The 23,052-nt window shown below is 40.3% G+C and overlaps 1 protein-coding gene across 1 annotated transcript in view; it reads left to right on the top strand.

Moving 5' to 3' along the window:
* The window catches only part of TENM4 (teneurin transmembrane protein 4), a 1,506,484-nt gene that overhangs the window by 1,369,918 nt on the left and 113,514 nt on the right, over nt 1-23,052 (top strand). Inside the window, exons 22-23 of the mRNA XM_056495278.1 lie at nt 15,323-15,508; nt 21,907-21,933. Of these exons, the coding sequence (XP_056351253.1) occupies nt 15,323-15,508; nt 21,907-21,933 (213 nt within the window). The remainder of the gene's footprint in view (nt 1-15,322; nt 15,509-21,906; nt 21,934-23,052) is intronic.

The raw sequence follows: 23,052 nt of genomic DNA, 5'->3' as shown, positions 1-23,052 counted from the left end.
AGGCATGCTATTGCGTGTAATAACACACTCCCCAGCCCACTGGGGTGGAGGTTCTGTAGAAGGGTCTAAAAGGGACAGATTTTTATTGTCCTATAAAACAGAACCAAACAGAAAGAAGAATTAGTAAGGGAAAGAGCTAAGTACTTGCAGAAATCCCCCTCAGCTCTGCAAAGCAGTTAGGACTGTGTTCAGTCCTGATGAAATCTGTAGAACTGTGCCCACCTGGATTTGTGCCAAGGAGAGCCCCTTTCATAAACCACGTGGAGAGGCATAACCTAGGAACAGCATAATTGTCTGAAAATCCAGAATATGAGCAGGCAGAGTGGATTTTCCAGCTCCTACCACCTTGAAGTTAAGAACAGTTCCTGTCTACAGTGCTGTACGCTGTACTCATTTATGTTATCAGGCATTATGGAAGCAGTAGCTGAAGTCTGTGGATTGTCATATGTAGAAAGTAAAAGTAGAGCCTCTTTGAACCTTAGACTGCATCTTTCAGCTAAGTGGTAGATTTTACCTGTCTTTAGTGGTAAAAGAGAACACAGATTACTGGGTGAAGCCCTCACTTTTCACAAAACAATGATATTACAGAGATTTCTGTTTCCTGTTTATGTTATCTTTCTTCATTCCACTTAAACTTCATAGACAAGCTGTGCCAGTGCAATCTCTTGTGAGAGATTCCTGTTTGAACTGCATTGTAGGAAGAAGTAGTTATATGTTTTGGGGTTTTTTTGCTGTCTGTGTCTGCCCACTGCCAAGATATGCTGAGAAAGGGCTGCTGCCATATTACCTCAGATTTGTCACTCAGGGAAAATGCTTCTCAAACATACTTCACCCTTTTGTGCAAGAGACAGATTTGTAGGATCACTTCTCCCTCAATACACAGGTTTTTTGGCCAATTCCCAAATACTAGAGAGAGTATCTTAGAGAAGGGTACAGAAATAATTCCAGAGATAACTGGTACTGAGCAATAAAAGTGGTATTTTGTTTTCTCCATGGGATAATTAAATCACTTCCCTTTTGCATCTTAGTCCTGTTGCACAAGCAATTTAAAACAGTCCTTTATAACCCAATCCAGCTAAAATGTCCAAGGCAATGCTTGGTACGAGAAAGGTAATCAAGGAGCCACTGATCCTAACCCCATTCTTGCAGTCTGCTATCACAGATCCTCTGTATCCCAGCCTTTTAGGGGCTATCTCCCTTCACCTCTTATGACCCTATCTGGCAACTAATAAAGCCATTATGGGGCTGGTCTCTTAACCTCTTGTTGTCTGAGTGTAGTGGGAGGAAGGAAATGGCCTGTTCTGCAGTGTGAAACAGAACTCACTATGTGATGTAGTCTCATTCCTGACCTATTTAAACTGAGCCAACTATTTCTGGCCAATCAAGAGGCAGCACACTATATACCATAAAACGTGTTTGCTGACTGCAGTGAAATGAATAGGTGAGTCATATCATCTGCACTGGGGGAATGCACCATTTACCAGAGGGATCTCACTGATGCATCAGTATAATCCCAAGCCCATCAAAACAGTATTAGGCTTGGATGCAAAATCATTATTAAAGGAATTAAGTTATCTGATGTTGTCCTTCACTCTCCTCAAATTTAAATCAGTAATTTTCGCACTGTTTGGTCTTCGGTAGTTGACATCTTCACTTGCACAGTATTCATTCAAATCATTGCAAAGTTGAATATACAAAGCAGCAATAGAAATTATGTTCTCTGTGTCTTAAGTGTACTGGCTTTTTCTGGGCAGTTGACAGTGGTTGTAGATTGACCTGCATGTAGATAAGGATTCCTTCTCCATCACTCATTCGTAATGACTCATCAGCTTATGCACAGTTGACATCCAGGCAGCACTTCAGACCCTTAAAATACAATGGAGAAGAGCAGTAATAGGAATAGTACTTTGTATGGGGTAGTCCTAAATTGCCAGTGGAGACATAAAATCATGGGCTGTACATTTGATAATGAGAGTTAGAAACTGGAAGCTGGGGCTCAGTAAAGGAGGAAGAAGTTATGATATTTTACATCACATTCTGAACACTTAGAGAGCATGCCTGGCCAGAGATGGAGGCTGAGTTTGCATGTCCATATCTCATGAAATCCAGTACTTTGGTCCCATTATAGCTTCTCTCATGACTTCTGCTGCTAACATGGTTTTCTGAGGATATGGCATTTGATGTTATGGCTGCCCTTTTTTCCCCTCTGTGGCAGGGATGAAATGCTGCTTCCTAGTGACTTACTGGCACACTTTGTTATGAAGGTCTACAGTCACAAAAATATTTAGGCATTTAAAATTTGCCTTAAGCACATGCAGATTATCAAGCCTTGCTGCAGGGTTGTGGAGAACTACATATGGCAGGTACTCTTAGATAAACCTTACCTCCAAGAATAGTAGGAAAATAATGTGGGTAGACACAGGGTAGCAGACCAGGTATTTACCCACCTTCCATGACTTTACTTACTTTCAGTAGGTTGAGAAGTTTGATTTAAAATAAAACTAGCATGGTGTGTGAATCCATGTCTCTGGTTGCAGGGAAGGCATATTATAAATTTTTGCACTGTGAATTGAAGTCAGTGGAAAAGCTCCTATTTACTCTGCAGGAGTATGGATCAGTTGAAGGCTGTTCATGAATAATGGTCATATTTGAGACCCTGCATCAGTTAATGGTAATGACTGATTTTTTTTAGTATCAATTTAGTTGTATAAATTAACAATGGTGAAAGTCTTTCAGGTAGCACACGACAGAGTTACCACCATGAAGTTGGTACAGTTCATTGAAACAGGCACCTTTTCTCTATTCCAGTTAATAGATAAAGAGACCATGAAGAATGAACTTTTAAAGAGTTAAGCAGAAGTAAATGCATCTTTACATTGCAATGTCTTTTTTTTTTGCCAGGAGTTGTGCAGGAGACTATTGTGCACGCACATGCACACACATGGTCACAGAAGCAGTTCTCATACATTTTATCAGAAAATGTCATATCCCATTGTTCAAACAGCACCAGGGCTAACACAACATGTGTGATAAAATGTGATTTCCTTGGGCTTACTGGTGTCAGCTTTTGCAAACAAAATCTCATGTTAATTTTGTGCCATGCTCAAGGCCACCAAAATAAAAAGGATGATTAACAGATGCAGACTTTCAGGCAAAATAATAAGGATGAATAAAAATTGATCCTTAGAAAACGTTCATATATAAGGTTTCCTTTAAACAGTCATTTTCTTCAGGGATAAAAATGTCTCTGAAAAAGATGGATATTACATCAGCTCTGACATGATACAGGCTTGTACCATACTTTAGACAAAGACCCTTTTAATGCCTAAGAAGTTGCTGATTTTTCTTTTTCTTAGCTTTAAAACACATGACGAAGGACAAAAGAACTAAGCCTCAGGATGCAGCACCTGAAATTGATAAATATCTTCATCACTTAAGAAAAAGTCACTGGGCACAGCTATGTGATCAAAGGCCATCTTGAATGCTCTTCTTTCAGCTTGTAACTTGTTCATCTCATTACCATGGTAGAGCTGTGAGAAACATTAGTCTGGGGCAATTGAAACTTTGGTAGCATAGTGTCTTCAAAGCTGGTTTTCAGAAGATACCATCAAAATCTGTTCTGGCTCAATACCTAAATTGCAGACTCATCCCTGAAAGCCTTTCTTCAGTCCTTTAATGGTCGTTGAAAGCCAGGAAGTATTTTGTACCAGCAGGAATTTCATCTTCTGCCTTGCAGAAGCATAACATGCTGATTTGTGAACTTGTGATCTCCATTTTGTATGGAGAGAAGTAACTTTTCTCTCTAAGGGAAAAGTATGAGCAGCCCAGTGCACACACAAGGCTCTCACAGGCTCTGCCTGGCAGATATCTGCTTTGTGGATTGTGAAGAAATTAGTGAATCTAGAGAATCAACAGTGTTAATAAGAATTACCATTGTGAAAGACATGAATTTTTTTATGTAGTTGAGTTTGCCAAGATGAACTTAGCCTTTAAAGTCTTCAAATCTTTTTATTAAAAATGCAATAAAAGACTAAAATCTGCCCAAACCTTTGAAATAAAATTATTCAGGGAGGCTTTCATTTGAATATCCTTTTACTCCCTTTCCTTTTGTTTATTAAAAATGTATATTAAGGAGAACCTGATGTGGTGGAAAAAAAGATAATACTTGAAATGGCTGCAGTTATTTTTGTGGCAAGTCCAATTCTTCAAAAGTCCAAGTATCTTTGTACTGAGCAGATGAAAGGGACATGATAAAAGGAGGGAGAGAACTCCCACTAAGATAGAAAATGCAACTTACCTTTCAAATATGGATTCCTACTTTAAATCTGATAGCTGAGAAATTGTTTTACGACATTCCCCATGCCAACCAGCTAGGTTATGTCCACTCTGGGATGTATTTAGGATCTTACTTTTAACCACTTCTCTGCAGCAGTCCATGAAGTCTTGATCAGACACAATGACAATGGGAAGATTGAAGGAACTGAAAACTTGGGTTCTAGCTGTCATTTCAGCCTTGGCCAAAAGGAGTGGAAGCAATGATATCATCAGTCTGTCTCTGACCATTAGATCACAAAGCATGTGGGCTGATTAGGTCATGTCTCAGGCTGAGAATAGAGTGTGTCCAGTCATGTAACAGGCAGTCCCTGGTTCTCATTGACCTTAGGCACTCTGTGATGAGCAAAGCTTCTCTCTCGTATCAGCAGTAATCAGTGAAAATTTATGGACCGCTACAAAGGGAAGACTGTTCCATCCCCTCTTTGTTTCCCACAATGACTAGGGCTAGTTCCCAGCATGCCAATTTCAGTTCAGATTTCTTCCCTATTTCCAACTGTGACCTCAGCAGTCACACCATGAGCTCAAAGTTCTTCTTGTTTGGATCAATTATGCTTTGTGTTGCAGAGTTTTCTGACTGAAAACAGCAGTCAGAAAACTGGAGTCAGTGGGGCTTATGTTAATGTGACTAGTTAGTTTGAAAAATTTCACACCACCACAAGATACTAAATTCCATGTTTAAAAGAGAGTACTGTTAAAGTATCATGTTTTGAGGATGACTGAGCAATTGGCATTTTTGGTTGTATCACTGAGAATTTACCATTTGTATCACTAAGTCTCAGATTACCAGATTTTGGATTCTTCTCTGACTTTGCCTTTGAAAGGAGGAGTCTCTTAATTTTTGAATCTAGACCTCTGCTGCTCACTATTACTACTTTTAACCAGGATACTGCTGCAATATCAGCAGGGAGGATACCTGTGTGGAGTCAGTCTCTGCCATGATCTACCTTGATCACACTGCATAAAGCCACTCATGGCTCAGCAGGGATGATTGTAGGTTCCATATCATGGCTTCTCCACTGGTGTTCAGTCAATTCCATGCTGTTGTTGGTAGATACTTCCTGTGACTGTGATCTTACACTCCAACCCAATTGGAGCTCATCACAGTCAGAGTTCCTGCAAAGGTTTATTGGATGTTTTCAGCTTCATCAAATCATATTTGAGACATTGAACTAGGTTGCCCAGAGAAGCTGTGGGTGCCTCATCGCTAAAGGTGTTCAAAGCCAGGTTAAATGGAGCTTTGAGCAACCTGTTCTGTTGTAAGGTGTCCCTCCCTGTGGCAGGGGGACTAGAATGAGTTGGTTTTTAATGTCCCTTCCAACCCAAACCATTTTATGATTCTATGTATCATCCTAAGTTAGAAGGTCCAATGTTAGGTAATAAATGAATCACTAAAACAGAATAACATCAAAACTAAGCAAGAAAAAGACAATATAAGACCAATGATTGTCATAGAGTGGATTGGTGTCTACTGAAGGCCAGAAATCCATGATCTATCAGCTGTCTGAAGTGGATACAGTGAAATGGGTACATATTCTCTCTGCACCCTTCCAAATTACAAGATGTTCATACTCGAAAACTAGCATCACAATTTGCACTAATGGGCACTTTCTAATGATGTTAACAGAGGGAAGTTTGAAAATGCTTTGGAGAGAGCTCTGCTGCTTTTCTTAAAGGTGATCCTTTCAGATCAGTGTTTAGGCATATAGACAGCATAGCAGACAAAAACCTTCTGGAATAGCTACTGCTGCATCCCATTTGTGTGGATAGACAGACATCTAACTTCTGGATATGTCAGCCCTGCATGTTTCATATGTGTTCTGTGTGTCCTTTTGAAGAAGATGAATAACAATAAAACTTCTAAGTTCTCTGGCAAAATGTTGTCTGAAGAAAAAGGAATCCATACTGGGACTGAGCTCTGAGTAAGAGAGTCCCAAGGACATCTAGCTTCTTATCAGTTCAGCACACACATTTGTAAATGATCTGTTGAATTTATTTTAGAAGAAAAACAAAATGTGCAGAATTGGAAAAGAAATCAGTTCTTTTTAAGCATGAGCAAAATGCTTTTCTGCTGTCAAATTATCTCTTCCTTATGGACAGAGAGGAAATTAAAATTAGCTCAGAGAAGAATCCTTCTTAGGAACATCATTTAATATATTAGGAATTGTTTCTTTTCTGGGAAGCTTTAACACATCCCAGAAAGCACAGAGATTCAATTAAGCATCAAAGAGAAAAATACAGTCCTGCACTTTGGGATATTTATTTTTATTCAACAGAACTCAGCTCCAAGACTGAAGCCTGACAATACCTTGCATTTCATGTCCTGCTATTCAGCGACAAGAGACAGTTTAAAGTAGAGTTCATAATAATAAATAAATGGAAGGTTGACACAAGTATGAAAGTAAATCACAGCCATAGAGGAGATGCTTTAGACACAACGTGATGGTCAGTCCTTAGCATTTAAGGCAAGGATGAAAATAGAGTATAAATACTGTAGAAACTAGAAGCTGATAAAAAGCACCACAGCAGTTTAATGGAATTTCATCACACAAAATTGCAACTCTCCAGACAGGAACTGGAAGACCTTTATGCAAATATGAAGCAAGCTGAAATTGCACTTTGAAGTGAGATGCTTTTTTAAAAGAGGTCCCAGCTGTACCAGTGTACATTGTGCTCCTGTTCCCACTGTTACTGTTTCTGGCAAGAATTCCTAAGAATCCCATTGTGCTCAGTCCTGCATGCTGACAGTTAGAGGCTCAGTCTTTGAGGACAGACATACATCAGTTTAAGTATCTTACTACACCAAACCCCTTTATTACTCATTTTGGAGATGGAGCAGTTATGGACACATCTCCTGAATCTGCTCAGAACCAGGTGAGAAGCTGCTCTGTGGACTATTTATTCATCTCCAAATTAAGCATCTCAGAGGCACCTCGGTTGCTGATTTGGATCTCCAGAGTTAATGAGACCTAGAAGGGAATTTGCAGAAGCCTTTCACTTAAACACAAAGCTGTTTATGCCAGCAAAGAACTAAATACCAGGAGAAAACTGGGGAAAAAAGCTGCAGTGGAGTTAATCTTTTGTGTCCAGTTGAGGGCCAGAGATATGTCCTTTCTTTTATTAGGGGTTTCCTCCAACCCTTCTCCTAGATAGAACTCAACTGCTTAGAGTGAAAACTCTCTCTTCTGTTCTGAATGTGTTTTTATACTTCCTTTGTGCATATCCAGTCTTTGCTGCAAGTGCAGAGTTGCAGTTATCCCTCCTGCACATGTATGGAAGATCTGTACTCAATCTTCCTGCTGCAGAGCTGGCAAGAATCAACATTCAGACCAACTCAGGTGTCCTGGTTAGGGTCACTCTGTAATACAGGATTATGCATTCCCCAGTGCAGGCATTCCAGGATGCTCCTCAGGGCTTCGTGTTCAGGAGGTGAAAATTCAGGTGTCCAAGTCAAATTTCAAAGCCATTGCTGAAGGTCAGTGTTCTTCCTGATGAGGGTTGATAGCAAAGCTGGTGGATTCATTTTCAGTCTCTAGAGAGCATCCTTTAATCTTGATTTCCTCATCCATGGAAAGAAAATAAATAGCTGTTACCTTTCAGTTATATTCAGTTTACTGAGCTGTGTAAAACACATTGAGGCCCTTGAGTGGAGCAGAGAGTCATCTCCAAACCAAACCAAAAGTTTAATTGCACTCATAAAAGGGCAGGTTTTATATTTATAGACATAACTAATTATTATTATTTCTACATTAGTAATATTTACATATTTGATGCATGCTTTAAAAATCAGTAAACAGATTATTTTTTTAAAGGTATTAAATTATGCAGGCAGTGCTTTCAGGACATGATCTGTGAAGGTAAAAATACATCCCTCAATTAATGACATGGACAGGACTTAAACAATCATTCCCTGTTCGCTACCAAACCAGGATGGTTATCAGAGGATTCCATGCTACAGATCTGCTACTGGCAGTGACAGAAAATCCACACCTCTTCTTTGAGGTTTTTTCTTGCTCCCTAGTTTGATCCTTTCCTTATAACATTTGTAAAAAGAATGGTTTTAAAAGCTAATGTGCTTTATGTCTTCTTCAGTAGAAGCACAGGAGTTCATGTCACTGCAAAATTATCAAATCACAGGAATGAGTGTTTCATAACACTGCAAAATGTGTTTCATTATGAAGAATGTCTTTAGTACTTCACTGCTATCTAAATCATGCTGATCACAACACTTTCTGGTTTTTTCATCTGTATTTTTATATTTCTTGCTTTTCCCAGATATTCCCCATTAATTACCTTCTAAAGCAGGTTGTGAAAACAAGGCTTAGCTCCTCACCAAATTCACCCTTTTAGTTTCGTGCAGTGCCTCTCTCCTGTTCTTTTCTGGAAAAAAAAAATGTTTGATGCTGGAAATGGCCTCAAATGAGCCAATTTGAAATGGAAAAGCCCAGTTAAGGCAGATTTTTAATTATTAAATTTTTTATTAATATACTGAAGGTCAGTGGAACTGACCCAGTTTTCAGAAAGCTCTGAGCAATTTCACCTGATCTTATATTTTAGCACTAAATCCATATTTATTAAAGGATTTAGCAGACAGGTCAGAAGCAGCTAAATCTCTGATTCTGCATCACATGAATGCTAAAGAAAAATCTTCATCTGCCTTGCTCTTCTCTAAGCTGGAAAGCTTTACACTGTTGTCAAGCCAATATGAGGATATGTGGGGGGATAGGAGTAAACATGTAAAAATGGATTTGCTAGAAATGAAGCACAAATTAACATCATTATCCTTTTTCCAACTCCAGTTTTCAATGTGATGTGAAAATAATATGAAATTCTGAATGATGCTGTTTCCTGTGTTGGAGGCTCCTGTGTCTGTTCCATCAATTAAAAAGGGCCATGAACAAAGCACTGCATTAGTGGGTTAGTGTTTGATAGGTTTCTTTTCTCACTTTTCTTCTGAAATATCAAAGGCAACATAGCAGACTTTTTGTTCTTAAGGGGGCAGACTTATGTCACTTTTTAGCAGGATATGCAAAAAAAAAAAAAAAAAAAAAAAAGAGAATGAAGCAGGTACAAGGTTTTTTATTTGTATGAGTAATTGCTTTACTATTCTAACTTCTGAAGTGCTGTTAATGGACTGTGACCTCATTATACCTGGCAGAATGCAAATGCAGAACAGAAAGGATAATCTTGGCCTCAGATAGTTGAGATTCTTAAAGTTTAAATGAACAACAACAGAGAGAGACAGGCTGATGGAGACAGAATAAAATTATATTACAGTTTACCTCAACACACTGTGGAGAAGTTAAGGCACGTCAGCAGCCACTGTCAAGATTTTGGGTAGGATTCAAGATGGATTAGGATTTTTAAGAGAGCCTTGAGGAATTCTGAGGCAGTATTAACAGACCAGAGGAAAGTCCCTCCCCCGTCATGAGGAAATAATGAGGAAAAAAAAAAAAAAGAAAAACCATTTGTCTAAAAACTATCCAGCAGGCAGTTGACTGTGGGCTCATAGAATCACAGAATGGTTTGAGCTGGAATGGACTTCAAAGGTTGGTTAGTTCCCACCCCCTGCCATGGGCAGAGACACCTTCCACTAGACCAGGTTGCTCTGAGTCCCAATAATGGGCTGGTTCCTGGTGAGGATGAGCAGTGATGAAACAGAGCAGGTCCTGGAACAGAAGATGAGTAATTTCTTTTTTGATTGCTTGCATGAAAAAGAAGCAGAAGGGAATGGCATTATCCTTTCCTAAGAATAATGTTTATGATAACCTAAGACCTTTGGATGAACCACTCAAGCTCAACAATGCCTTGAGCATTGTCTCTCCAGAAATTCTCCATGAAAGAGATTTCCAGTGAATCATCCTCTGGAACTATCTGACCCACAGAGGGCAATTAGGCTCAGTTCAGTTCTTTAGGTAAGACTGACATAACATGAGGTGAGATTCAGGCAATGCATGACAACACCACCAAGACAATAACGTGACAAAACCCCAGATGGGAACATTGATACGAACTTGATTTCTTAGAAAAAAAGTCTTCATCCATTAATCAGTTACCATCCATCAGTGCCCTCTGGTAAGTACAAACATCACGGAACAAAATATAGGATAATACTCAAAGTCCAGGTGTTTCTCACAGAGGTCCTTGGCTTGATTGTACTTTTTGAGGACATTAAGCCTCATATTTGCTCTTAGAATTGGGCACCAGATTTACTTAGAGGATCCCCTCTCTTCAAGGAGCTACAAACAGCTTTGAGAGCTGCACTGTGAGATGAGGTAAAACACAGTGCACCTCTAGGAAAGGATAAGGAGTGGCTAAGCTGTTCATACAAACACTGAAGGAGATTAAAGATGAAAGGAAATATTTAGTCACCTTTTGGGAGCAGCTGGTGTGAAAATATTTAACAGGCAGGTCTTTTATGCACAGGCAGAGCGTTCTAAGCTTAAATAGGCAGGAGCAATATAGTGCAGCTGGCCAGTGTGTGAATACTGTAATAGGAGAATTAAAAGCTTTCCTTCTCATTTGCTCATGCAGCTCAGAATGGTAGCTAATCATGTCCTCTAATTTTAACAACAGAATTGGGAAATGTACCAAAAAATGCAGCTTGTAATAAGAACAGAGGTGACAAATTCTGTCCCTGGGACTGAATGACGAAGAAACGATTCACCTGCCTTTTTCTGTAAAACAGCCTTAGCTGTCTTATTCTGTCCAAAAAGACATGTATTTAAGTGGAAGCTTAATCTGAAATCCATTTTGATCATTTCTTTGAGTGCCACCAGAAAAGTAAAAGCTACTCTGACTATTTAATCACCCATTAGAAACCTGTGAGCATTTAAGAGGTCTGTGTTGTAAAGGACCAGGGCATATAGCAGGTTGTATTTTGTAAGGCTATTTAAATTGTAGGGTACCCATCTATTTTTAAACTGGCAGCTAAATGGAAGATTTAGTTTTGAGAGTTGCTGGCTCCTAGTTCCCTGTCAGAAATAATTAAACTACATTTTAGGGAGACTGTCGTAAGTGGTTTGCTTCACAAGTGTTTTTAATAGCTGGGAGTCTGTATTACAGCTCTTGGGGCCTGGGAATCCAAACCACCTTATATATCCATTATGTATGAATTATGCATTCATAACCTGGAACCTGCATGCTTTTGTGTGCATGGGTGGTAGGTGATGAAACCAAAATGTTCCCAGGATTCCTGTTCTGGTTTAGCCTAAGATCTGTTTGTTTATACCATGCAGTGCATATCCCTGGCCCACATGTGCAAGACTGTTCCTTGGCAGCATGTTGTCTGAGAAATACTTCAGTCAAGATGTAAATGTCCCAGAGAGTTTTCCATCCTTTTTCATAGGAGTGACTGCACAGAGGCTCTGCTTTTCAGAACATGATTTTTTTCCTCTCTTCACCATTTTTGAATGCACTCCATTGTCCTAGTTTAACACCTTTAAATAACTCCAGGAACGCTTCTGACTGTCACTATTCCTATTATCTCTGGGTTTTTTACCTCTGCCACCAAACTGTAGACATCTGACATTTCCATCTTACCTATAGGACACAAGACTGCATATTGTCATGCACCTGTCTCAGAGCTCACATTTCCCTGTGGATCCATCACTTTGCTTCTTTGTGCCTTGGTTACCTCATCTGAAAGGTGCTGCACCTGAGTCAGGGGAACCCTCGGTATCCATACAGGTTTGGGGATGAGGGATTGAGAGCAGACCAGAGGAGAAGGACTTGGGGGTGGGTGGAGAGCTGGACATGACCTGGCAATGTGCTCTCACAGCCCGGGAAAGTCAGTTGTGCCCTGGGCTGCATCCGAAGCAGTGTGGCCAGCAGGGCGAGGGAGGGGATTCTACCCCTCCACTCTTGTGAGGCCCCACCTGGAGAGCTGCATCCAGCTCTGGGACCCAGCTGTGGGCATCTCCAAAACAAGAAGGATGTGGACCTGTTTGAGCCAGTTAGAGGAAGCCACAAAGATAATGAGAGGACTTGAGGCACCTCTGCTATGGGGACTGACTGAGACAGTTAAGGTTCTTCAGCCTGGGGAACAGAAGGCTCTGGGGAGACTTTACTGTGGCCTTTTTATTACTTAAAAGGGACTTCAAGAAAGATGGGGACAGACATTTTAATAGAGCTTGTAATGACAAGATGAGGGATAATTGTTTTAAACTAAAAGAGATTTAGATTAGATATAAAGAATTAGATATAAAGAATGGGGAGAACAGGATATAATGAAGGTGTGAAGTGGCCAAGGTGGCATCCTCTGGATTGCTTGGTAAACTGGGAGCAAGAAAAATTGCATCTTATTTGATATTCTGAGATCAAAGTTAAACACTTATGAATAAAGAATGTAAACTAATAACCGGAGAAGGGATTGCAGTCACACCAGAGTAGTCCTATGGTGAAAACCATATGCTGGAAAGCACCAGAGGCTGCAACAATAATTTTTGGAGTTCAGACTTAAATACCAGTACTCTCAGACTTTGTACTTTCTCAAGGTATTTCTTCTCAGCTTGCTGAAATTTTAGCAGCATAAATCTAGCTTTTGATTTTTCATCTGCTGTTTCCTTTATGCTTCCCAGACTTTCAGACTTTTTTAATCAGGTCAGCCAAGGCGAACCAAATTTACTTCTTCTTTTTTTTTTTTTTTTTTTTCTTTATTACATCTTTGCTGCTATATTAACCAACTTGCAGGTCCTGTATGTTCATCACCCTGACCAGCCCACACTCCCTTGTGGTGCTATCTGGCAGTTGGGGAAAAAAGTAGAAAACAGGTCTGGGCTCCAGCCCTTCAGCAAGTCAATAATTGCCCATCCCTTATGCTCTTATCAGGTACTGTAGTATGATATTACCTCCCTCACAGCTAGGAGCTGTGAAAATCTGTGTCTCAATGCCAGATGCAAAGTAAAAACTTCTGACAGCAACTCATGCCCTTCCTCAGCCATGCCTTTGTTGTTTGATAAAGTAATTCCTACTTACTTCCAATAAACTCTACATTAGATTCTGTTACATCTCAACAACAAGTGGTGTGTGCACATGCTCTGTTTAAGTGCCCAAGATACCCAAATACTTTTGCAAGTTTGATTCTAAATACAGACAAGTTCTGGAGTGTCTTAAGCCCATTTGAACTCAAGAGTTCTTTCACCAGGAGACTTAAGCATATAGGACTAAATGTTTGAGGGGGTTTGGAGACATCCATGATGATGCAGTAAAATGAGTTTTACTGGAAACTGTTCCACCACTCTAAGCTTTATGGGAAGCAAGGACTAGGTATTGTTCTCATGTCACATATGAAAAATGAGGTGTTTTCTAGACATGCAAGGCGTTACTGTTGTTCCTATCATAAATTAATTACTGTAATCCAAAGAACTCTCTGATCCTTTTCATCAGAAGTCCATTTCATCATAAGAGGCTGAAGACCTTGCAGCTCTCTGCTGTGGTGCACCACTTTCCTCCTGGAGCTGAAGTGAATGTTCTAGCCCTATATCAGAAGCCTATCAAAAGTTCTTGAACAGCCCAAGTGTCCTGTAAATGGAGTATTCACTAGTAAAAGGCTAAAATCAGCTTAAGTACAGCTGAATTTCAGTCAGATGTGATGTTACTCTAGGCTGAGTACTTTTAAATATTTTATATGCAGCCAGTGATACAGAGAAAAAATGTGCACTGCAGGAGTAACCCTGGTACCCCTTTCTGTGCTTCCAGCCCAGCCCTGCTCAGCATTTTTTTTGGTCACGTCTCCATGTTCCCCAGAAAGAACTGTGTCCTTACCATGTAAAATCTATAAAGTTGCTCAGTGAAGCAGAAGGCTTGGGGTCAAAATATTTGGGAATTTAAAAGCACCAGACAGAAGAGAGAAGACCTCAGAGGCTGAAATACTGTGAATTGCCTCTCCTTCAGTCGAGAAAGGGAGAGTGTAGTCAGGGCTTATGAGAGCTGGAAAACAGTGGCCAAGTAATGAGTCTGGAGAAGAAATAGATTCATTTCATTTCATCTGCAATGCTACATTGTATTAGTGTTTGGGCTTTGTTTTTTTCCTTGAAATCAATCCTGTATAGTAATGATGGTAACAGTTACTTTAACACTTGATTCATGGATATTTCTTCTCCACCGAGTCTCTGTTTTTCCAGACAAATACAGTGTAGATAAAAACACTTCTCCCAAATTCATGCCAAGGCTATGCCAGGTTTTAGACAAAAGTCTAGTGCTGGGCAAAAATATTATGCCTGTGTTCTCAGGCCTACTAGGGCTCAGGGAGATTTGGGAAGGCCATCATCCCTGAAAAGGCAAAGCTCTTTGCTTTTTGAAAGTAAGTACCAAGATACCTGACTGTGGCTGTGCTTCCATTAATTCTGATAAGACTTGGGAACAAGCACCATCCTATCAGCTCCAGTGTGTGTGGCTTGCAAAAGATACAGTTTTGTGTGAATGTCTGAGAGGGGATTTTTAATGGGGTGGTAGGAGAAGAGGGACAAAGAAGAGGTGCAAATTTAGTAGAAATAGAAATATCCTTTCTTAATTTTAAAGATGGGAGAAGGATTTTAATGAATCTCATCCCCAGAACCATGGTTTAAGAAGTAATAAACAGGCTTTGTCAGCATTTAATTTTAGCATCAGTAGTTTATCAGCAGATTGTTTCCACACTTAACCAGATTTTAATTAAATGTGACTTCCGTTCTGCTTATTGGAAGCCTTCCCCTTCAGATCTGAGCATCACAAAAGCTTGAGGAGTGCAAGAGAATTAGAAAGCAAATAGGAAGATCAATCACAGCAGACCCTTGCAATCCATGTCCATCTCTTTTTGGTAATATACTTACTAGATTCTTATTGTCAGGAAGGATTAATGTTATGAGCTCTAGGAATTCCTTTCATTGCCTCGTAAGGGGAGGTAGTGAAGTGTGTCTGCTTTTCTTAACAATAACGCTCTGGATTTTCCCCCTCTCCCTTCTCTCTCCCCACCCATATCCCCTGGTGTGTGCTGTCTCCTCTCCCACAGAGATTTGTGCAGCGGACTGCGGAGGACACGGCGTTTGTGTGGGAGGCAGCTGCCGCTGCGAGGAGGGCTGGATGGGCACAGCCTGTGATCAGCGAGCGTGTCACCCCCGCTGCACCGAGCACGGCACCTGCCGGGACGGCAAGTGTGAATGCAGCCCGGGCTGGAACGGAGAGCACTGCACTATTGGTAGGGAGACAGAAAACCCGACTCCTTTTCACACAATAATTGGTGATCAGGGAGGAGAAAAGGCGCATGCTTAATTGAATATGTGTGACTTAGTGCAGCATGAGCACCTTTGTTCTTGGGTTTCAAATTCTGACATCATACATTTTCATGTGGGAACAAGACAAAATGTCCTTTCATTTGTTGGCGACATGGCTATATATATTTTTTATTATCAGACATGAAGTGCACCTATGTGGTGTTTGACAAGCCTTTAAATGTCAGCTAGAAGCTTTTTTAAAAACATCCCACTTCACCTCTCTTTGGAGGTCTTTCTGTGGCCTCCAAGACTCCTCTGTACTATGGGGACAGCATTTTTAGAAGCATGCATCTGATTTTAAGTTTTCTTTCCTTTTATTTCCTACATCATTTGCACTGTCCCTTTGCTTGCCAGTATAAAAGAGGAAACTGCAGTCTGATGATTTCTGGCTGGTATTTAACTCTGTCTTGCTTATCCCTTGTCTGTTCTGCTACCTTTCTAACCATTTCACTTCCCTCTCGCTTTGCTTCTGTATTCCTCATGCCCTGGCACTACTCATGAGCTCTCTCTGTCATGTATCTTATTATTGATGTTATTAATGCTAAGAAGCCAACAATATGCCTAAATCATACAAAGAGGTTCAGTTCTCATATTAAACAATTTGCAGCATCATTAAGAACTGTCTTGGCTTCACCTTTTTCCTTCTCTCACTTACCTACTTAATGCATTTTCCCTTCTTTCTTCTTTCTGATTCTCATGCATTCAGCCTCTTCAGTTCCCCTTCCGCATATGCTCTACGCTATAAAATCAGTAACCCTAAACTCTCCAGGTAATTTTATTGTATATTAATAGAAAACTAAATTAGTGAAACCAGTTCTGTTCTCCATAATGCTTGTGTGGACCTGAAAAAATTCAGGTGACTTTAGAAGAATTGTTCCAGAATTAAAATTCCCCTCCACTCATTTTGTTTTAATCAGCTTCTTTGAAAGACAAGAAAATTTACCTCTATGTTACTATCATTATGTCATGATAACTAAAAATCACATTTCATCACGACTAACCACTAGCAATTCCTGGGCAAATATCAGCATAGTTATTGTGGGGATTAGCAGCTTAGTTATATGAGACATCACTTCCTTTGCTTGAGCACCAGGTGCATTTGCACACGCAAAGACAGGAAATGAAGCCTGATCTCAGTATTTTAATTTCAGCATTAGGATAATGGTACAAACCATACCTGTGGCTCAATTCTACTTATCATTTATTTATGCTAATGTCACCCTATCACATTATGGTCTCCATGTGCATCCCCCTAATGAAAAATATCTAGCTTTTAAAACTTCCTCTGTCTTATTGTATATTGCATTCTGCTTTCTTGTCAATGTCCCTAACGTCTTTCATTTCTTTTCCTGAGAAAGGGGTTGAAAAACCCACTTTTCTTAAATACTTTAAAATGAAAAGAGACCAGTCCTGTGTTAATACAAATCCTCTGTTTCTATAATATTATTTTATAGCCTTTTATTCAAGCAGTTTGATTTGGAAAGCAACCCAGATTCATGAAAGAGTTAAAAAAAAAAAAAAAAAAAAAAATCAGCAAAAGGCCCCAAATCTAGGGGACAGTTTTATATGGAAATTATTTATGCAGGGAAAAAAAAGCCTGATTCATCCCCTTAGTGCCATTTTATTAGTTCTGCTGTAAAACCAAAATGCCATTAGTTCAGTATATGATAATTCTCCACACAGCTGATATGCCTGGGCTGTTTTCGAACAACAAGCTTTTATCTTTCATGGTAATTAAATTTATTTGTAGTATTCCTCGCTCTAAGTATAAATGTTATCATAAGGAGGGCCAGCGCTGCAATGCAGTCAGCATTGAGATTTTACTGGTGCACACTCTCATTTTGTGTGCTGCTGCCTTCCTGTTGCAGCTCTGCCTTGGTTTAGGAATCATTTTTTTATACTTAGAGTGCTGGAGCTGTTTCTTTTCACTTCCCCCCTCCTCATCTCCTTGCATGGTGATTTAGCAACAAATTTGTACATAGTCTCCTGCCTCTGAAGCTGTAAGCACTATTTCCTACAGAATATTTCACTGATGAATGTGTAGAATGTAAAGGAGATTTGGCAAAGTTGTAAATACCCAAGAAAATTGAATGGCTATAGCAAGAGTAATAAGCTAGTTATGTTGGCTCAAATGAAAGGACATTGACTTGGAATTACATTACGTATGTGGAAAGCATTCCCCTTGTCCTTGTGTAATTTCCCTGCATGCCAAATTGTTCTGTTGATGGTAATTCTGTATATGTCTGTGTCATGGCCCGGTTTGCTTTAGCACTGACGAGCATAAAACCCCATTGCTGAAGTGATGCTTTGAAGTATTGCCATGTGTGCAGGTAACACAGCAGAAATGGACGATACCAGTAAGGGACACTTCTTCCATTTCCTGTCGAGCATGTGTCAGAGTAAGACATGCTTTTGTTTTGTTGGTCATAGGAGGCTCTTTCTTATGGTGTTCCAGGTACTCTGATCCCGGTGGATTAATTTTGTTTGCTCCTACAAAGAGTTGTGTCACTCAATGTACTATCTTGATTGCTCTCATTCAGAGATTTCATTAGAGTAACCCCAGTTAATTCCCAACTAGGAAATGGATGCAGAAGCTTGCATTCATCATCCAAATTCAGCAAACTTAGTGCAGGAGAGTAGAGCAGAAAATTGATTATCTAACTGCAGCAAACCTGAAACCCAGCAGAAGGGTTCATTCAGTTTCTGAAAGGAGCAAAACACACCATGACAACAGTGTCAGTGCCAAACTCCTGTGGTAGGTTCTCCAGCATGTTCCAAATTCACCAATAGTTATAAACATAGCAGGAGTTCAAGTTTCTTCTGTTCTGGCCCAAACTACAGCTTGGGATCATGGTGGGTTTTAGGAGCATTGAGTTTAAAGATGAAATAAACCCTCATACTGTGAGCTCTGAAAGGCCAAATTACAGCTCAGCTCTGTAGTTGGCTGCTCTAAGGGTTTGCCTCACAGGAAGCAGCACAGAAAATTTCCCAGGTTTAATAAAGAATCATAGAATCACAGAATTGTTTGGACCTTAAAGATCATCTAGTTCCAACCTTGCTGACATGGATAGGGAGCCTTTCACTTGACAGGTTGCTCCAGGCTCCATTCAGTGTTGTCTTGAATACTTCCAGGGATGAGGCATCCACAGTTTTTCTGGGCAACCTGTGCCAGTGCTTCACCACCCTTACAGTAAAAAATTTCTTTCTAATACCCAATCTGAACCTGCCCTCCTTCAGCTTAAGGCTGTCCTATGATTACAAGTGCTTGTGAAAACTCCCTATCCAGCTTGTATGATTCATACAGGGTTATTTAGAAAAATAATGGCAGAGGGGGCTTCCCTGAATGGTGGAGTCAGGATATTCACTATCTTTTGAACAGCCTGGACACAAGGCCAAAGCCATCTCTGGAAGTTCAGTTGCTGGAGCTAAATAATCCAGAGTCTCTGGAGACCTGAGGGACCAGCAGCTAGCTCTCCAAACACTCCACAGACTACCTAGCAGGATTTCAAAGCACCTCAGTGCCAAATCCCCCCTGATCTCCTCAAAAGCTGCATGTTTAACTCCTTTCGGAAATCTGGTCCTGGCACGCACGGGTGATGTGTGCAATAACAATGCCCAGACAGACAGGCAGACAACCTGTCCCACACCAGCTTCTGCTTACAGCACCATCAGCCTGGGGTTTGTTTTACATAGCAAAACTCTGATTTTTGAGAAATCTGCCCCTTTAAGTTTGCCTTTCATCAGTCGTCTTGCATAAATAATCACACATGTTCCGAATAGCTGAGGTTGTAATCAGTGCCTCTCCATTTCTGCTGGGGCAGCTGGAATCCAGACAAGGCACATTACAGGTGGATCCTGGTTTTTTTTTGCCCAGTTTTCTAACACATCACTTGTGTCCTTTGAATCCATAAAGCAGCTCAGTCCCAAGACAAAAATAAGCCTACCAGTTTCTGGGGAAGGTTCTTGCTGTCTTGTAGATGTGGTGCTTAGGGACATGGTTTAATGGTGGGCCTGGAAGTACTGAGTTAGTGGTTGTACTCGATGATCTTAGAGGTCTTTTCCAACTTTAGTGATTCTGTGATTCTACCTCCTGCCCAACAGTCAGTGCCCAAGTGCATCCACAGCAGAAGCTGAGCTGTGTGTGACCCTCTGGCACTCATCCTGCCCAGTTGAGATGGGTATCTTTGGGCAAGAGAAGACCGTAGTTACAGCAGTCAGTGGAAAATACACACTTGCTGCATTGTTCTGACATGATCTTTAATCAATCTGAAGGTAATCTGACCTTAAATAGTTTGGCATATTTGCCAGTAAATATTAAGCACAGATGAACTTCAAAGACAGTGTTTTCCCTGACCCTGTAGCATAAACTTCTTATGCTGTCCCTGGTTCAGGAATGGATGTTTACTTTTTCCTCTCCTTCACATTTGTGTGATCTCAGTTTAACTCCAGTGATTTCCCTGAGGCTCTGTCCACTTTACCTCATAGGAAAGATAAAGGGAAAAAGAATATTTGGGAAATGAAGAAGGAGAGCGTAGTGGGAAACAAGTCCTTCTCAAGGACGTGCCTGCAGCATCTCTCACTTCTCTCTTCCTTTTCTCCCCCTCTGTGAGCCAAGAGAAATACCCCTTATCATTCTCATTGTGTTTCAGACAAAGCAAACCAAGTTAGCTCAGGCTGGTGAAACAAGGGGGCTTTCACACTGAAAAATGGTCACAGGAGCAGTTCTAAAGTGGCTTCCAGGAGTAGGGTGGTGGCATGGAGCTGTGTGTAGCGATGCCTTTCAGTGCAGAGGATACTTTAGAAAAATGGCTTTTCTTCTGAGCTCCTTCATAATTTCTTAGGATGTCTTACATGCCCACAGGGTTTCCAAAGGAGTTTCTGTCAGGAATAAGATGATATTTTAATGCCAGACGTATAGCCTGTATGAGTTTAGGAAAAAAAGATTCCTTCTACTCCCATAGGAAGCCCCATTATTTTTCAAATTACAAGAAAACATTGATCCATTACTGAGACATGGTTGGCACTGGCAGCTGCCTTCACTGCCATCAGCTTCCCAGTGACTGCCTGAGTTAACAGGTTGGGCTGCTGTGGATGTCAAAATCCAGAGATACATTCCTAGGCTTCAGCCACCATCCAAGCAGATGGTGATGCTGTGCTTCCTGCATCACTCCCATCACATCAACGTGATTAATTCACGTCTTTGCCAAGACTCATAATCACCCACACTAGGTGAGTCCTCCCAGCCCTCTCCTCTTATGGACAATAGTTCTTAGACAGATCCATTACATTCACAGGGTGGAAAAATAATTCCTGCACCAGGCATGACCTCCCAGGTGGACAGTGTGCCTGAATGAAGCTGAAACAAAAACTTCTTCAAAAAGAACCAGGACACAACTGAGACAAAGATTGCAGGGAGCAGGCAAGAGAAGAGGGGAATAATGTTTAAGTAGGTATTGACATAGAGAAAGGCTCAGAGCCTCTCTTTTATTAATAAAGACCAGCTGGTGTTAGGACAGAGAGTGCCGCCTGCTGGTGTGCACCACGGCTCTCTGAGGCAGGACGCCTTTGCCACCAGCCTTCTGCTTGACACCAGAAAATCAGTAAGAAGGTGGTTTTCCAAATCAGTGTTCCATGGGAATTGGGTACATGACTGCTCCCATGACATCTGTAATTTTCTTTTTTGCTTTTTCTTTAGCCCTCCTTGAAATGAATATATTTGCCTATCTGGTAGAGTTGCCATGAGGTTAATTTAATATTTGTAAAGTAATTTGATCTGGGACTAGAAAACACTGCATAAATGCAGTATATTACTATTAGAAAGAGCCAGTGAAAAGCCTCTACCAGTCTGGTAAGGTCACAGAACTGTGCCTTTTTGTGTGGAAAAATATAAGACAATCAGGTAAGGTGGAGGACTTTCAAATGTCTCTGCTTTCCTGATGAAATGCAAAGCAGTCAGTAAAGTGGAGGGAGACTTGGAAATGAGCAGAGCATTATCCTGATATACATATATATACATATATATATATATATATACACCTATATATATAAAACCACAGAAATATATATATAGAACTTTCCTGTTTTTCTTCCTGATCTTAATGAGCAAAGATGACTGAATGCCTTAACACAGCCTTCTCGAGCCATTTGACTGAGGAGCTCTATGCTCCACCCTTCTTCCTTTTTTCTCTCCTCATAATCAAGGTTTTTCTTTTCATATCACAGCGAACTCTCCTTTGCCTTTCTAGCACCTGCACAGTCTCGTAGTAAGCCGCAATGCACTTATTCAATCCTACCTTAAATGTCCTGTCTTTTATCTCCCAAGCTCACTATCTGGATAAGGTAGTGAAAGGTATGCTCTTCCTTCCTATTTTTTTCCTATTGTCTTTGTGTTTCTTTTTTAAAAATGCACCGTGAACATGCTGTGTTGAGGTTGCATCTCTTCCTCATTGTCACCAGAGTGGTCCCTAATGTCTGGAAGGGTGAACTTTCCAGTCATTTAGGTAGGAAATACCTCTGTAAGTGCTGTGACCCTGTGTTAACATCGTATCAGTGTTCCTACCCATTTCCTTATCCCTTCCCTCCCCTCCAAATCATCTCTCATCCTCACCCTTCCTACTCAGGTAAGGCAAGTCAGGAGAAAACAAGTGTCTGTGAATACAGCAGGAGCCCTGTACAGTGATGTGTTTTAATTAAATGTCTGTGGTCCATTTTGTAACACAGGTGAGTGCACTTTCTGTGTGGAGTCTTCATGTTTTTGAACCACAACTGACAACTCTTACATGGGAGCTTTAACTAATTATATATTGAGGTTTTTTCCTAATACAAAAATGTTACGATCTCAAAACCTCTGATTGCTTAAATCTGCAAAATCTGTAGAAATTAGTGATGTTTCATTAGTGTACACTATAACAAAATCCAACCTTATGCTCCTGTTTGTAACTGTAACGCAAGTCTAGGACCCAGGTCTTTCTTCAACAAAGAAGAAAAAGATTTGAACTGTTAGAGAACAGAAATCATCTGCTGAAAAAAAAAAATCACGGTTATTTATTAATCAGAACAATGAGCTAAATTACTTTAGGACGTTTTAATAGAAACAGACAGCTCCACAATGCACTTAGCCTTTGAAAAATGTTGAAATAGCATACATATGGTTAAAATACAAGAGTCTGACAGTAAATATGATTGAGTTGGACTTAAATATTTTTCTGGATGGCTGATTTGACACTAACAGCAGCACAGTGTTGACACCACGCAAGCATTGTGTGTTTGCTGGTTAAACAAGCCAAAAAATCAGGTTGAACAAATCAATTTTTTTCTGTAGTAGTATCCTTCTTTTCAGGTTTTGAGCAATGAAAAATAACAGGTGTGAGAGGCTGAGGATGTAGAGCAGATATGCTCAAATATTGACCCCGTGAACAGTTAAAATGAAGTCTTTGCTGCATAGAGTTTGTGTGGTGTGACACAAAAC

Source organism: Oenanthe melanoleuca, chromosome 1, assembly GCF_029582105.1.
Source record: "Oenanthe melanoleuca isolate GR-GAL-2019-014 chromosome 1, OMel1.0, whole genome shotgun sequence".
In the NCBI taxonomy this organism is placed as follows: Eukaryota; Metazoa; Chordata; class Aves; order Passeriformes; family Muscicapidae; genus Oenanthe; species Oenanthe melanoleuca.
The sequence above is the reverse complement of the archived record's forward strand: the minus strand, read 5'-3'. Positions and strand labels throughout refer to the sequence as shown.